Source organism: Scophthalmus maximus, chromosome 12 (genome assembly GCF_022379125.1).
Source record: "Scophthalmus maximus strain ysfricsl-2021 chromosome 12, ASM2237912v1, whole genome shotgun sequence".
NCBI lineage: Eukaryota > Metazoa > Chordata > Actinopteri > Pleuronectiformes > Scophthalmidae > Scophthalmus > Scophthalmus maximus.
The window spans coordinates 23,462,270-23,479,447 of NC_061526.1; the positions used below are offsets into that span (position 1 = coordinate 23,462,270).

At 42.6% G+C, this 17,178-nt stretch overlaps 1 protein-coding gene across 8 annotated transcripts in view; it reads right to left on the reverse strand.

Moving 5' to 3' along the window:
- LOC118289754 (ATP-binding cassette sub-family C member 9) overlaps window positions 1-15,631 on the reverse strand; it is a 43,362-nt gene extending 27,731 nt beyond the window's left edge. For 2 of the 8 annotated variants that reach the window (XM_035616768.2, XM_035616753.2), the window contains exons 1-18: window positions 14,934-15,628; window positions 10,753-10,818; window positions 8,516-9,573; window positions 6,807-6,984; window positions 5,419-5,560; window positions 5,058-5,179; window positions 4,771-4,937; window positions 4,544-4,645; window positions 4,177-4,317; window positions 3,903-4,094; window positions 2,929-3,093; window positions 2,674-2,829; window positions 2,464-2,598; window positions 2,209-2,371; window positions 2,065-2,105; window positions 1,802-1,944; window positions 1,352-1,460; window positions 634-741 (exon numbers count right to left, since the gene is read on the reverse strand). In XM_035616768.2, coding sequence (XP_035472661.1) covers window positions 634-741; window positions 1,352-1,460; window positions 1,802-1,944; window positions 2,065-2,105; window positions 2,209-2,371; window positions 2,464-2,598; window positions 2,674-2,829; window positions 2,929-3,093; window positions 3,903-4,094; window positions 4,177-4,317; window positions 4,544-4,645; window positions 4,771-4,937; window positions 5,058-5,179; window positions 5,419-5,560; window positions 6,807-6,945 — 2,025 coding nt within the window. In that variant the 5' untranslated portion in view covers window positions 6,946-6,984; window positions 8,516-9,573; window positions 10,753-10,818; window positions 14,934-15,628. Of the gene's footprint in view, window positions 1-633; window positions 742-1,351; window positions 1,461-1,801; window positions 1,945-2,064; window positions 2,106-2,208; window positions 2,372-2,463; window positions 2,599-2,673; window positions 2,830-2,928; window positions 3,094-3,902; window positions 4,095-4,176; window positions 4,318-4,543; window positions 4,646-4,770; window positions 4,938-5,057; window positions 5,180-5,394; window positions 5,561-6,806; window positions 6,985-8,515; window positions 9,574-10,752; window positions 10,819-14,933 lie in introns of all 8 variants that reach the window. The other 6 variants (XR_004786246.2, XR_004786232.2, XR_004786244.2 and 3 more) reach the window with 6 other exon arrangements.
- Window positions 15,632-17,178: the final 1,547 nt, after the last annotated feature.

The window sequence follows — 17,178 nt, forward strand, 5'->3', positions numbered from 1 at the left end:
AACAGAGAGGAGCTCCTGTGTGAGTTACGATAACGACCACATGATGCAAGAACATTGTGTAATAAATACTGAAATATGCGTTTCATCAGAATTCAAAATGATGTGAAAAAGCGACTGTCAGACGTCTTTTACAGCTGATGTATAACTTGTTTTCTTCTCAGCGTGACTTGGTCTGTGTACTGGTAAAAGAAAATCACTAGATTCTAAATCATGGGAAATATTCCGGGTGAAAATATGATTTTTAGTTTTGGGAGGGACGATGGTGTAAAAATGAATACTCTGACATTGTTTCCTGTGAACTACAGCGATCAGCGTCTTCCTACGTAACTTCTGAGTGTGTGAGACGTAAAAAATCTGGGTGAGGATCAAGTAATATATTTTTTTTAATCTGACATTCTGTGTATAAAATCCGAAAATTAAAATGATTTGTCATATTTAGATCCCATTTTTCCTGTAAACCTTCTCCTTTGCAGTCACACTATTTTTTCTGAACAAGAATTTTAAGACTTAAAAAACTTTACATCTTCCAGACTGTTAACCACAAACACTTCTAGTTATTTCCTTGTCTATGAGATTTCCTGAATTTTTTATATCCTCCCGCCTCCGGTCATTTCCCCCACTTTGACCCCTGACCTTCACGGCCACGTCCTCCGTCTCCGAGGGCCTCATCGGCCGCCGGGTCGGCTGCTCGTAGTTGTCCATCTGGTAGCGCATCGGCTGCTTCCTGTTGATGGCTTTGGTCTGGGGGGAGAAATCAAAAGGACGAGGGAGAACGTTGAGGGAAAACATATAGAGAGAGATTTGAAGTCGGCTAATAACTAATAAACTGTTCATTTTCCTGCATCCGCTTTTAGTTCCCTGGGGGAGAAGAGGAAGTGCGGAGGTTCCCTCTTCCCTAAAGGATTGAATCCCACTGCTGCCACGTTATTCTGTCATTATGATCCAGACCCATGAAAATACCAATCTCTGTACTTCAAGTGATGTCTTCCATATCGTTCTATATGCCGTCCTGTTTACAGCAGGCGTCTGCGTTGACATAAAACAAAGTCCCTGATATTCCCCTAATTGAAAACAACCGAAGTGGAAAAAGAGTTGCCCGCAGTAACACGGAAGGAATGTGAGCAGCGTCATCTGGATCAGCTCATTGACCCACGAGGAAACCGTAAAGCGATGTCCTGGCACCGTCAATGTGCTTTGAATGTTTAGATTATTTTTTTTTTTTACAGTCCTTTAATGTGACGTCTGTTAACACAGGCCTCGGACAACCTCACCTGAATTAGCTATGAAATAATAAATAATAAGGTGATTGATCAGTTTTGTTGATGGATCTGGTGTCATCAGAGCGACTCACCGCCCCCAGGTGTTTTTTTCCGGCTTCCAAGAAAACGGACATGTCTCCGTTTCGCCAGCTGTCGTCTCCGATTTCATCACTCTGAAGAAACTCGCCGAGCTTCTGGACACTGAACACACACACACACACGCACACACACACGCACGCACGCACGCACGCACGCACGCACGCACGCACGCACACACGCACGCACACACACACGCACACGCACACAAACGCACACACACGCACGTAGTCCATGGTTAATTGTGTCGATACCAGCACCAGTAATCTCTCAGGAGTTTAGAGTTTCTCTTCTCTGATGTCAGGTTTCTTCCAAGTTCCCTTTTAATTAGATTTTGGATCACATCCAGTTTCCTTGTTTAGTCGGGTTTACATCCCAGAGAGTCAATCTCTTTTTACAGTAACCATGAATACAAATATAAGATTGACTTGTACTCAGGCGCTCACCTGACCAGAGCCTTCACGGCGAACCTGACGACGGTGGAGAGCAGGAAGAGCGGCGTGACCAGGATGTGGAACAAGGCCAGAGCTGCGAAGGCCTCGGACGGACTGGGGACGGATTTGTTGATGAAGTGATGCATCGCAAACGTCTACGAGACAGAAATTTTAAACTTTTACGATCCGTCTCTCGTGACCTGTTTGACTCTTGTTGATATTGACAAATCAAAAAGGAGTCACTCTGCCACAGAGGTGTGGTGAAACCGTCTTACCGCCAGAACGGCCGCGATGGGAATAGCAGCATTCATGAAAACTGCACATAGAGAGAGAAACACAATCGACTGGTTGAAGCAGGTTAACCGAAATTCGTCATAGCTCAGACTCATGTCGGAGGTTTTGTTTCGTGTCGTTCTTACTGGACATGGACGTGTAGAGGGCGAAGGTCCGGAGGCAGGTGAGCTCTTTGCCCCTGGTCTCCTCCACGCTGTCACAGAAGATGTTCTCCCAGGCGTACAGCTTCAGCAGCTTGATGCCCTTCAGGATCTCCGTGGTCTTCTTCAGACGGTCGGTGGAGTGTTCCTGCAACATGCGACCACATCGGACGTTACGGGACTGTGACAGTTACCAGATGATATCAACAAAAAAAATAAGGGCTTTAGTAGGCAGCTCACCAGCGAGCTTTTCTGTGTGTCTGCCAGCTTGGTGGCGATGAGGTATTGGATCGGAGCGAGCAGGACGATGACGGACGCTCCGACCAGGGCGCTCAAGCCCAGCAGGTAGTAGAGCAGGATCACTCCCATCACAATCTGAAACCAGGAATCTATCAGATTACTACCGTTACATTAGATATAACACAAACCTCCGAGTCCGGCTCGTCCTACCTGCACGGGCATGGCCCACAGGTTCGGGCAGAGGAAGAGGAACCACATCAGCTGGTTGGTCTCGATGGCAACGAGGTTGTTGATCTGCCCCAGCGTCATCTCGCCCATGGACATGTTGGAGGTGGACAGACGCAGCATTTTGTTGTAAATCATCGCCTGAATGTTGAAAACAAAACAAGGAAATGAAACACAGGAGGAACCACACGTGATTTTCAGGCGAAAACATGGAAACTGAATTTCGTAAGTTTCCCTCACCAGCAGGGCTCCGCGCAGGTTGATGCCCGTTTCTATGGTGACGTAGTACGAGGCCTGCAGGAAGGTTCTCTGCAGGATCAACGCCAGGAAGAGGAGGACGGCGAGGACTGACGTGTTCTGCAGCAGCTTAGTGGACGACATGAAATGGACGCCGAAGTAGGTGTCCTACAAAACACACACAAACACACACAAAAAAACACAAAATTACACACAAAATTACATACATACACAGAACAAACTTTCATTTGAGGGAAATAATGAAAAAATGTACCGAAAAATATACGAAAAATAACTAAAAAATTTACGAAAACATGTACGGAAATTTAAAAATAACAGAGCTTAACATGGAGATAGAATAAGATACAAGGCGGAATACTACAGGTAACATGTATAAATAAAACAGGATGACAACGCACGCACACACAGGCGTGTGGTATGGAAACACTCGCCGTGACGCTGCGCAGTCCTTCCCTCGGACACGGAGTGTGAGGTGAGTGGGGAATTTTTCCGTGTAACTCAGACATGCAGCGGAGGCTCTGTTCTCTGTCTCTGCTAAAGAGATCCACTCGACAACAACATCAGCTCCGACCATGTGGTAGTGTAACAGTTGCTCCAACAGCTGATGATGAGGCTGAATCACTATCTACTCATTTACTTAGTCCACCTCCAAAAATGTAATCAACAATTCTGATCATCAATTAATCATAACGAATATTCTGATGATTATTATTAGTATTATTATTATTATTATTAATCGATTCATGTTTGGTGAAAAATGTGGATTGTGTTTCCACAAACCAAAGACTTTTCAGTCAACTGTCATATTGGAGCAAAGAAACCAGAAAATATTCACATTTTGGATGGATCTTTTAAGATATTACTGGTGTAATATATTTTTTAATCAGAATTCTTTAATCAGACACTCTTTTCGTCGTGTGTGACGCGCTAAGTTTTGAGATCCACATCAGACCCACCATGGTCTTGTCCGACGTGGCGTTGCGCTCCTCCACCTTCAGGAACTTGACGATGCCGGAGATGCAGAGCGGCCCGGCGAAGCCCAGCAGGTCGGCCAGGTAGCGGAAGGTGCTGCTGAGCAGGATGGGACGTCCGAACGCTCGGTACATGGAGCGCCAGATCGACGGGGCTCGATTGGGATCCTCCGGCGTCTGTGTGGAGAAAGAGAGAAGCTATGATACAGCTGGAGCGCCGCGTCCGGGTGGAGTCGGGCGTCGGTCCCCGTCCGCTCACCCTCTGGTCCTCGTAGGCGTCTTTGAGCCGCAGGTAGTTGGTGAGCGCTCGCATAGCGATGGGCAGCTTGCCGATCTTCTTCAGCTCGATCGGCCTCTTGTGGGCTCCCATGATGAGAGGGTTCATCCACCAGTAGGTCGCCTGGAAAACGCACCCAGGATTCACAGCATTTTATATTGGCTCTGGTGCAAAGTGGGGTTCTAATAACATTTGCCAATAAACAGTGAGTTTGGAAATGAGACACTTTGAATTTTAGCCTGTTGACATCCAAAATCACCATGACGAACTGAGATGTTATAAATACGACTGTGTGTGTGTGTGTGTGTGTGTGTGTGTGTGTGTGTGTGTATGTGTGTGTGTACAGTACCTTGGAGAGCAGGTTGACGAACGGCTGCAGAAAGCGAACCCCCAAATCCTGTAAATCTTCTGGCGGCTTCACCTTCTGAGGGTTGGCGAAGAAGACATACCTCTACAGAGGAGACACGAGAAGATAATAAGAATAATTATTATTAAATAGTGTTTGTCATTAATTCACAACCACAAGCATCATCAAAAACCAAACTGCCAATGAGAGATGTGAGTCTATCTTCTCACCCGGACTCTGATGACGTTGATCTCCACGGACATCAATAATCCGTACAGGAGCACCAACAGGCCCGTGATGCAGAACCTCAGGTGCTGCGGTCCGACGTCGAACTCCGCGTACTTCCACAGCTTGATGGACTTTGTGATGAACGCCAGCACCCAGTAAATGAAAAGGACTACGAGAGACAGAGAGAGAGAGAGAAAGTTAAATAGTATAAAGTTTCACCTGTAAATAAAAATGGACACGTTGTGTCCATGTGTCCAATGTTTTTAAATTAAAAACTGTTGACACTCACCGAGCAGCAGTTTGGGGAAGTTGGACGTCTCTATGTTGTGGTAGTAAACCACAGATGTCGTTGCGGCGACGAAACCCATGAACGCCGGCATGTAGAGGTGGAGGTGATTCGTTCCCATCGTCCTGAAAACAAAGACAACATATTACAGTAAGTTAGAGAAAAAAACGGAGACAGGACTACTCTAATAAAAATAAGCAAATCAAATACATTCAAAAAGACAACAAAGTATATGTATACGAATTAGTGTACAAAGTATAGATACGCACAATTAATGATTATTTATTCAATTAGAGTAAAACAAAAAAAAAGCATGCAAGATAAACTATTTGGACAAAACCATCTTCCTGTCGTCTCGACGGACTTGTTGGAGACAATCCCCTCCGCGAACTCGCAGACGTGTACAAACAGCAGCGAGAAGGTGAGGATCCATCTCAGGTTGTGTCCGGGGAAGTGAAGCCACGTGTTGTGATGGATCTGGACCTTCGAGCTCTGACTGCCCCAACCTGCCCGACGGAGACGGAGACAGAGACGGAGACGGGGAGAGGAAAGTGTTAATGGTGATTACGAACATGACAATTTAATCAATTTAATCAGTAGCTGTGTTGCTCACATTATACCAGCGTCAGCCTTTATGCTTCTATGGTTTTTAATCTTAAATGTAGCGACAACTCACAATAGTGGTCCAGTGTTAAATTTGCACTTTAATCTTAAATATGTGAGTGGAATCTAGCTGAAGACACCTTGACTGAACCGAAGGCTTGTTTGACAGGAAGCTAGCAGGTGAATGTTTACGGTAAAACATTGAAATTATTCTTGCGTGTCCTTTCTTTTGTGACATTATCTTTTATCTTTAACTTTATACGCTACTACGCCTTTTCCACCACCTGTCTGTCGCACTGTGGTTGTATCGAACCTATTGTTACATTGGGCTTAGGGGCCCCCGCTTAGTTGGCCTATGCCTTGGGCCGGCCCTGCCACAGACACATAGAAAAATGGTTTAAATTCATTTTAGAAATCATCCCATTCAACAACAAATCCATAATAATAAAGACGCAAATCCTTCATTTCTTTTACAAGTTTCTTCCAAATTCTGACTCAGGAGACTGAGACCACACAAAAACAGAAACCAGAACCAGGAAGCATCAGTTAGTGAGTCCTTGGGGAGAAGGCTGAGGGCTTCTGGTCAGAGTCATTCCCACACACTACTGTACACGTACACACACACGTACACGTACACACACACACACACACACACACACACACACACACACACACACGGAGAAAGAAAGGCATGTTCACTGCTCCGAGCATCCGACAGTCAACGATCGGAGCAAAGATCAAACTGCTCCTATAATCCTCGGACTCTGGATTATTGTTCCTCCCGTCCCCGACGGCCGGGATCACTCGTGAGACTCTCCAGCAGAACAAGGTGAAGGCAGGAAACACTTCAACGTCTGTCACAATACACACAACACACACTCCGTCACGCAGAAACTCACACTGTTGTGTGTTTGAATCCAGACAGAATTCTGTTAAGGAATAGACGCAGAACTTCTAAATATTTACTCCTGGAAATGTTTCCTTTCTCTCGGCAGTGGAGGTGAAGTTATTTATCATATGCAGCGACTTTGGAACACGTGTGACAGCATTAACTCCAGTGTTCATGGAAATTAGTCCCGAGTTAAGGTTAGTTTTATTTACGACGCTCGACAGCAGACGATCGCCAGTCGGCGGCGTCAGTTCACCCACCGATGAAGAGGATGGGGAAGGTGATGAAGAGCAGGAAGACGTGGGGCACCAGGTTGAGAGCGTCCACGAAGCAGCCATTGTTCAGCGTGCCGTTTTCCACGCCGTAGGCATCGTCGTTGCCGCAAAACGACAAGGCCATGCCACCGGCCGACGGCTCCACACAGGCCTCGGGGTCAGTCTGAAGAAAAATACATCTTATTGTGTAATTATTGTTCTGATTATCATATGTCCATGATCTTTTAACAGTCTGGGTCTCTGACGGCGCTCCGGCTCGACCTTTGGACCAGACATTTTTTGCAGCACGTCACATTATTCAAGTGCGTTCACTCACTCACAGGGACGTACGTCAGTGTCAGGCATGAGAGCTATGTCAACGGGCCCTGCACAGCCGCTCGGCCCCGAGCTTCTGGTGTCAGTAATGTCAAATTAGTATATACGTGTTTAAAAGGGCCACATGTTATTAAAAGTCGTTACAGTCTCAGAATTTAACTGACACTAACTTCACAGGCCTCAGTCCCAGCTGGTGAACGACAAAAATACTTTCTGCTAAATGTTCAAACACCATCAACATCAACGAGCTACAACCACATTTGGCTGCGCTGCTGGAAGAGAGTATATATTACTCAGGTGAGAGCCAAGGGAGTCAATCTGTAGTTTAGCTAACTCGCTAAAAACTAACGTTAATTAGCTTTGAGTGGCTACGAACAGTCACGGAATAATTCTTCTTGGCTTCTCACAGCTTAAGAAAACATTAATAATGTATCTTATAAGAAAATGTGCATTTTTTTTGTGCAGTTTTAATTCACGCAAACAAATATGTGATTTTCTACATTTTACTGTATCAACCATAAACAAATCAAACTACCTGACTTAAGATTTCAAATTAAAGATGAATAAATATGGCTCATAAAAAAATAATACATTACTATTCTGATATTCGATTTATCGTTTTATTCCAAGCAAAAAGATAGTGTTATTACCTACTTCAAATAAGTTATAAAGTGGGAATTTTTGGTTGTTCATATCATCAATTTGTCGCCCTTTTCTAACATTTCCTTCAGCTAAGTCGGATGTTTTAACTTTTAGCGGGGTAACATTATGGCGAAAATTCCAAACACGAAAACAAAGATGGCGACCGCAATGGATGCTACTGACGGCCATCTTTGTTTGGGGGGGGGGGGGGGGGGGGGGGGGGAGATGCAGCTTGTAGTTTGGTGCCGTACTGCAGAGAAAAAAACATCAATTTATCAAAATGAACACAAAGGCAGACGGATGAATGTTACATGTTATGAATATTAATCATGTTACAGAGGTGCGTTGACATGTTTCTATTTATGCTCTGATGCGTCTTCTCCAACACAAGAACTTGGCGCCATTGAAATGTAAAAGTCAGAACTGAAGCAGACCACAGAAGCTGTTCCGCACTACCAGAAAATGAATTATGAATCATACCTTTTTTTGTTGTTTTTTTGAGCTCAACAACAAAGCATGAGAAAATAAATGTGGTCATAAACAGGTGGATCCATTAGTCTGGACAGTTGAGAGTAACTTGTGCTTAAATGTTAAGTTAAACTGAAATTTAGGTAAATCATATTTCAGCTTTAATAAAAAAGATATTTCTTCCTTAGTTGACAGCAAAGTTGATCAAATCAAATCATGACTTGCGTCATTAAGATAAGACAGTTAAAAGTTCGCATACTGTAACTTACCTCAAGAGAAAAGTAATAATCCTTATTGACACCGTTTCATTCCTTAGACCTGTTTTTTTTTTAAATAAAGTCAGAAAAACAGACGGAGAGAAACGAGGAAGAGGAAAAGATTTACAGTGAGAGTTGGAGAGAGAGACAAAAAAAAAAGTTGATTATTTTTAGCCCCCTAACAGAATCAGCTGCTCCGCATTTAACTGCTGCTCTGGCTCTGCCAGCGGCGTCAAGCTACAGCGAACACAATGATGCGCTTCCGGCAGTATCCTTCAAAATAAAACACGCAATAACTGACACTGAAAAGTGAAGTATTTAATTTGACTCAGATTAAGACTCGTTCATACTTAAGAGTAATAACTATATATTGTACTTGCGTGAGCTATGCAGTGAAGTCTAATAATAAAATGATTGAACGCACATTAATAACTACGTAAGCATGATATCAAGTGAAATATTAAAGGTATCAAGGTCAATTTTAACCCCTAACCCACATACGGTAAAAGTTGAGCCAGTTTTTTCAGTTGACGTTAATCAATTACTCAAAATACCATGAATTTATTAATCTGCTTTTTTGACCTGTGTAGTGATTCACATCCTTCTTTTCGTTCAAATATATTTTTGATTTCCATACATCAGGTATGTGATTAACTGTCTTTCAATGCACATAAATGTTTTTATTTCTTATAATTTCTTCTCAAATTCAGTCATTCCATTAATCAGGTCTATTCTCTTTCTACTGTTTGTTAAAAATTTCCCAGAGAACTTGTTTTTTCCCTATGGTGGCAAAAAATATTTTATTTTGAAGATGCAAAAGTCAAAATTCCGGTTTAAGTTAATGAGACTTCAGCTGCTTTGACAACGTGCCCTCCTATCACATTTCCAAACTTGCAGCAGTGAGCAGGAGGTTTATTATGAGCTCCTCCTGCAGCCAACTGACACGTCGGTTCCTCTCGGAGTCTGTGACCTGGAGAAGTTTTACCACATGTGGTGGTGACGGCTCTGACGTCACGGCTCTGACCTCTATGTGACCTCGTGACAGGTCAACAGGAACCTGACCTCCACCTCTGCAGCACAAGAAAAAAAAAAAAAAACATGTTTGAATATTTTATAAAGATATTGGATAGAAATAAAATAAACAGTTAACATGATGCAAACAAAAGAGGTCAATACAATTCAGAGCTCTGGCTGAGGGATTGTCAATATTTTACAAGACGTTACTGAGAGATGGACGTTAAATATTGTATAAAAGCCAGAAATATGAAAGTGAATATATATATTTAACACCGTGGAAGTATTATAGATGATTTAAACAAAATGTTATTTGAAAGTAATTACATTTAACATGTGTATATGAAGTGATATTTGACTTTCATATGAAATCTGAAACGTCGCTGCACATGAGGATGAAGGATTCGTTTTGTTTGGCATCAGACTGCGGCAGAGAGAAGAAGAGACCTTGGATCCGATCAGCTGATCACTGAGGCGAACACGACCCATCATTGACTGGACCGATGGTTATTAATATGAGCTGCAGAATTCAGAAGATGATGATGATGCAAATCCTGGACATAGATTCAAAAATACCATATGGAAAACGATGAAGCAATGCTAAAATCATTTGTGTGATTCCATCATCTCCCTTTGACATGAACCGAGCTCCAATAAGAAATGTGTAAATTAAAGGTTTGAACACGTGTAGATAAATATCACAAATATGAAATACCCCGTAAATTATTCTATTAAATCAATCAGACTTCACTTTTATATTCGGCAAGAATATAAATAAGCCAGGAGGATAGTTCTTAGCAAAACCTTTAACTTTTTCGAACCGTCCCGCCTTCGACTCCCGCACCTCCCCTCGCACCAAGATCAGCCCGATCCTCCGTGAGATGCGCGTGAATCAAACTCATATTTCTGCTATAAATCTATAAGGTATATCGATGCATTATGACGATGCCAAATTGCAGATTTTGCCTCCCTTCATCCATGTGTGACGTTTATTTGCATTTTGTATCATTCGTTCTTTATTTACAGTCAAAACGGTGTAAATTCAAGGTTTGCTCCAAGGAGTCCGGTGCGGACACCGTCTTTCAAATTAAGAGCACCTACTTATAAGTGTCGCTCTGAACGGGGAGAACCGGAGCGAGGATGATGTCGCCTGGCTGAGAATGAAAAGATGGAGAGATGGAGAGATGGAGAGATGGATGGATGGGGAGATGGGGGGGGCATTCCCTTGGACTTACCCGGCCTCTGTCGCACGTTTGTGGGGCTCGTCCTCGGGTCAACGCGGCCCCTCGCTGCGGTTTACTCTGAAGGTGCGAGGACAGGAAATGACAATATCTTACATTACAGCGCGCGCACACACACACACACACACACACACACACTAATACTCCCCCGCTGATATCTTCTCTCCTCGTGCACGTGATCGTCGATGCAGGATTTAGGTCACGTTAAAGCCGAATAACGCCGTTTATATATAAGGTTTTATAATGTCGGTTAATATAAACTATGATTTATTTTAAAGTCAGTCGATCAGAGGCTCAGGTCCTGCAGCTTGTGTGACAGTCAACAGATTTAACAGACTCATCATATCCGTTAAGATCTGTTTCTCTCTTACACCTGAGCTGCGTTTTATTTTGAACTGAAGCCAGATTTATTTGCAGCAGGAAACCGGAAGAGGGCGCTGTTCACTCACACTTTCAAAACGAGTCAAGAGAGATGGAGGTTTTACTGTGATGAACATGATTGGAAAACATCAATAAATCCAACTCCTTTTTCCCAAATATTATAATGAAAAATTAAAAAAAATTCTGCGAAGGACACTTCCTGTGTTCACACATCCTTTGGAAATAATTTGGAAAATGATATGTACATGATCATCTGTCGTGGAATATTTCAACTCATTGTCCTGAATGATGAAACCAAAAATTCAAATTCAAATGAGACAAATATTTATGGTAAAAACACTTTTTTTTAGTCCACTCTATTCATTTTAATATTTTATCAAAAATCTATTTAATTTTTTTTTTTAAACTGAGGAAAGTGGAAAAAAACATGAGTTGACCCTCATCAAAATGTAACTGGTTCTACCCGGCTCCAGGTCCGGGTCTTTCGGTTCAGTAGATTTAACATAATCCTGCTGACAAATAAACCAACAGACAGAGAGACACAAACACAACCTCCCAGGTGGAAGTAATAACAATAAAATATTCATATTTAATCTTAAAAGGCCAATATTATCATCACAATGTGTATTAATGTCACATTAGTGTAAAGCTGGAGGGTTAAAAAAAATACAATTTCATGAAACAACAGTGAAAATACCAAAGATTTGAACTCGAAAAACATGTTTTCCACAGTCTGAAGAATTATCTTATAATAAACCCCAAAAACCTTCTGTAACCTGCGACTCCGCGAGGAGGTTCGAACCTCGGGGTTGACGACCCTGCAGCCTGTACAGTACATCTATTGTACATCGACCTTTTGAATAGAAGACGCGGATGTTAAACGGGGAAGGCGGGACTTCATCTCCCAGCTGAGAGGCCACGGCCTGGGGGCTGCAGTGTGTGTGAGTGTGTGTGAGTGTGTGTGTGTGTGTGTGTGTGTGTGTGTGTGTGTGTGTGTGTGTGTTCAGGGAGATCAGAGAGACATCATGTGTGTGTTTACAGAGCAGTGTGAGGAGATTCCCATCAACCAGTGTTTCCCAAGAAACTGTGACAGGAAGAAACGTGACCTCTGACCCTTACACACACAGTGTACATACAGTAGGAGGGGAAGAAAAAAATCAGACAGCTGTTTGACCTCCACCTTTGACCTTCAAGTCACCAGAGGAGGAAGTAGCACTTGTGACCTTTCATCACAGGAAGAGAGCGAGAGACTATTAAATCCTGTTTATGAATGAATGACATATGGATTAGTGACACAAATAACAGGATTAAATATATAATCAAACCTTATCTATGTGTGCATATATATACACACACACACACACACACACACATATATAATTATCATATATCTGTGAGTGTGTGTGGTTAGACTTGACAGCGTGAGAACGCCGTCTCTTGAGGGAAGCTTTTGACCGACGTGCTGCCCCAGAACAGGAAGTGGGGACCATTCCCCTCTCCAGAACACACACACACACACACACACACACACACACACACACACACACACACACACACACACACACACACACACACAGTCTCACTTTCCAAAAATGTCCCCACTGGAGTTGGTCCTCACAAAGATCACAGTAGAAGAGCAGGACACACAGATTAGCTGTTGGTCTGTGCTGCCACCTTCTGGACACTTGCTGCCACTGACCTCAAAGTGTCACTCACCTGCTGCATCAAGCAGTAAATCAAACTTTAAAAAAGTGAATAAACTCAGAAGCTGCACAGTAAAAGTAATTTCCTCCACCAGCCGACGAGATGACGGACCATCGCTGTGTTTGACGCGTGAAGGTTATCAGAAAGAAAACTTTATTTAGTAATTTATTTAGTAATTGGATTGTTCCGCTAGGTGAAGCCTGTTATTCGACAGCAGTCAACCGGTGAACGTACGTAATGGACGGATGACAATCTGAGTGCGACGTGATTTTCCGGCGGATTAGAGGAAAATCAGTTGATCACGAACAGATGTGACGGACGCAGGAGGAAGGAAAACAATGAGCCTTGATGTTGCCGAGGTTACAGCCCAACAAATAGAAAGTCGATTTTAACCTTCACAGCATGTTACACTTACATGCAACATGTGACGGGTGTCGGTCAAAACTAATTCAGGTTGTCACAAGTCATTTGTATCAAAAACCTCACCATTTTTTTTCCCACTGACAGACGCTAATTTTACAACTCCAGCATCAAATGTTCCCCTTATCCCAAGATCAGTCCAACCATCGTCTTCTTTTCTTGTGCTAACCCCCCGCCCCATCAAGATACATGAAATATTCCCTGGAAAATTTGTGAAAATGTTAAACAGGGGTGAGAAAACATAGCAGAATCCACCTTTTTGCTGGATATATGGCAGAATTTAACAGATTCTCTCTTGGTCAATGATCCATCCTTCAACCCGTTGACAAACAAACAGACTGACGGGTGAGAATAAAACATTTTGTTAAGTAAAACAAAAGTAGAGTATAAAAATAACAGTACATAATATGCAGACGTGAAAACAGTAACAGTAGTAGTAAATTGCATTATGCAAAAAAAACAACAACAGGATGATGATTAAACAGCACAGATTAAACACCTGATTTTCCATATATTTGTTCATTCTGCCATGTTCTGCCTTTATAGACAATGTTCAGTATGTTGTCACGCTCATGATGCACACTTTAACCACTAGGGGGCGCCCTACGCTTTGAGGTGGTGTGGCGGGAGAAGTTTGTTCTCAGATCTAAGGACACAGGATTATAGCAGCTGTACTTTTCCTCCAATTTACAGTGGGATGGAATAATAATTTGGATTCAATTAAAGTAACTTTCAGTTTTTCTTCCTTTTACATTTATATCCACACAGGTTTTACAAGAGCACAATCACAATTTTACGAGATGGACATAAACCTCTCATGAGAGAGGAAGGAAAAAAAATGAATTAGATACTTTGAGATTTAATTTCCTATGTTAGTTGTGTCATGCTGTTGTTGACTTGTTGCCAGTTTAATTCAATCCAACTTTATTTTTGTGCCTTAATCCAATGTACTTTAAAACCTGCGATGAAAAACATAGGAGGAGGAGTTTTATAGAATTACACGATCAGATTAAAAATGTTTGTAGATTGAATCTCGGGGTCAGTCAATTACTGTGCTGTGGTCACTTTGAGAGGCGAGTACTTCAACATGTCACGTCACAAACATGTCAGAACCACAACGTGACAATAAAACCTACACACTGCAGATAATACATCAGCATTATGATGATGGACAACACGTGTTTGAACACAAAACGACAATACAAACTATATTTTGTTCATTTATTAAAGATAAATAATGATTCCAGACATATAATAATTCTCTTTTTTGTGGAGAGTTTTATAACTTTACGCTTTATAGCTTTGCCTTTCTTGTCATCTTAAGTAAATGACGACAAACTCAATAAGATTTTTTTTAAATGTACAGGGGGACATTGTAAGTCAACAACAACAACAACGTTATCACACCCAGAGACAGATGTGAGGGGGCGTGGCTCCTGTGATTTGTTGTTGCTCTTACTTCCTGATTCATGGTGACGTCACTTGTTGTGGAGCGCTCAACAATTAGAAGACCCATTTTTTCCATACACACAAGTCTATAATAAAGACATTATACATTTAAATGCAGAGTAGTTTTCTGCTGTGGTGGCATACACAACTACTCTCACTCTCCAAACCTTGACGGAATAAAAACTTCACTAGAAGTTTGTGTTTGTGTTTTTAAAACTCACCGTTTAAACGAGCTGCAGGCGGCGTGTCGCGGTGTTCCGGGTCCCCCGACGAGCACCGTGTCCTTCCTCCTTCCTTCCCTCCACCGGGACATCCGGGTGTGAGGTGTCCCCCGACGAGCACCGTGTCCTTCCTTCCTCCTTCCTTCCTCCACCGGGACATCCGGGTGTGAGGTGTCCCCCGACGAGCACCGTGTCCTCCGCACTCTGTCGCGGCCATTTTGATTCCCCTGGCGGTACGACAGAGTACTGCGGGTCTCCGGCAGCCTCGGGGCTAACGCTAATGCTAGCTAGCTAGCTTGTCGTTCTGTCGTCAATGTGTCCCTCTTCCTTCATGTCCAACCAGTGTTTTTTTTCCCGCCGCTTCCTAGCCGGCCGGCTCTTTGTTTGTTTATTAGTCTCTGTTGAAACTCCTTCATAACATTATAAGCCTAGTCATATCCTCATATTAATAACTTTTGGCTAATGCTAGCTTCCCAAAAAGACTACGTGCTGCGCGTTTTTAACCTTTAACTTCGCGTAGTCATCCGTAATCTCGCGAGATTTGGAGTTTGAGGAAGATTCGGATGAACCGTTGCACACAAAGTCAATAAAGATGAAACAAATAAAATAAAAGTAAATAAAATAACTTAAAATAAAGTTAAGACATTAACAGTAGGTTAATGTCTATTTTCCTTTTTTCAGTGATTTGCAATACAATGCTAGTTCTTTCATAAATACCACAGATAATACAAAGAGTCTCCTAATGAACATTGATGCACATGTCCACTAAAGTTTTTGTTGTGTTGGTTTTAGGAGAATGCCCCATGATTGTTGCTGCAAATGTCTTGGACCAATCATATATGTCACACCAGGAAGTACTGCTATAAAGACAGAAACCAATCACAGAGAGCTACTCCTATCATAATTAAATCTTTGTCTAACGACTACTCCGGAAGGATGTCTGTCATTTAATACTTTGAAGGCAAAGCTCCTCTTCTTTTGGAGGTACTCCTAAGATTAAGAAGTTTCATTTGAACAGTTGCAGACAAAAGACACGAGAAGTTGAGTCCATCTGCATAGGTGGGTAGAACAGGGTTACAATAACTTTTTTTATATGGTAATTCATGAGTAAAACATCAGAGTTAGATTTGTCTTTCAGGCCCTTGCGCTGGTCCTGATACTCCCTGTATTCCTATGACCAGGAAGCGTAATATCACCACAGCAGCTTTCCCTGCACATGCACATGTAAACTGCATCAGGACACAAACACCGGATGTAAATAAACAAAATATTATAAACTAGTTCAGGGTTCAGAAAGGTGGGTTCAGATTTTTTTGTAGACAAAGTAGGAAAACAAACATCATCATTGTGTCCTCTTTCTGCTTGAAGAGTGCTCGTCGGAGCACCTTCCTTTTGATTTATGGCCTCCGTGTTTTTTATCCTGCACACTTCAAAGGACAGGTCACCGATGAAAGCAGCATCCTCATATATACTGTAATATCATACGCGTACGTTATTCGTTTCTGTGGGAAACAGTGCTGAGCACGCTTCTCGCTTTTCAGCGAAGCATTGCTGCAGCCTTGGGCAAAAAAGAAGAGGAACAGATAAAACGCAGACAGGATGTTCTGCATTCACGCTGGCTCACGGTGTTCAGGTCAGCCTTCACCAAGGACATAGGGATGGAGAAGTGATTTGTACTCACGTTGTTAATGTGAAGAACTACTGAAATAAACCTGCTTGTTCTAAGTTGTGTGTGTCACATCAAATAAAAAAGTTCTTCTGCACACACACGAGACAGCGAAGGTTGATGTTCAGAGATAACTCGGTTAAAATGTTGGTTAGCGGATACAAGATATGAGCCACGACAGCCACAGTCACCTTTCACAATGAGAGTCGCTGTCTCGCATTAAATATGTGCACATTTAAAAACAATAATTCCAGCTGAAAACAGCAGCAGTCAGCAGATTCAGTCCGCCCACATCAATTGCAGCCTTCACACACTGATGGGGGTCCAACCCCGTGTCGGCTCCCCGAGTCTTTTTATGAAATAAGTTGCCCATTATTTTGACGCCTCCGTCAAGTCCCGGGTCTTTTGCGAGATCAAAAGACACAGCATGCCCCTTTGTCAGCGTTAATTATTCAGCGCATCCCGTGACAGGTGGAGCGGAGGGACGACACATTTCCAACGAGCCCGTCATCCTTCTTGTTAGATATGAACAAATCGGGCCTTTGTCTACGAGTGGCGTAGGACCTTGGGCCAGACTTG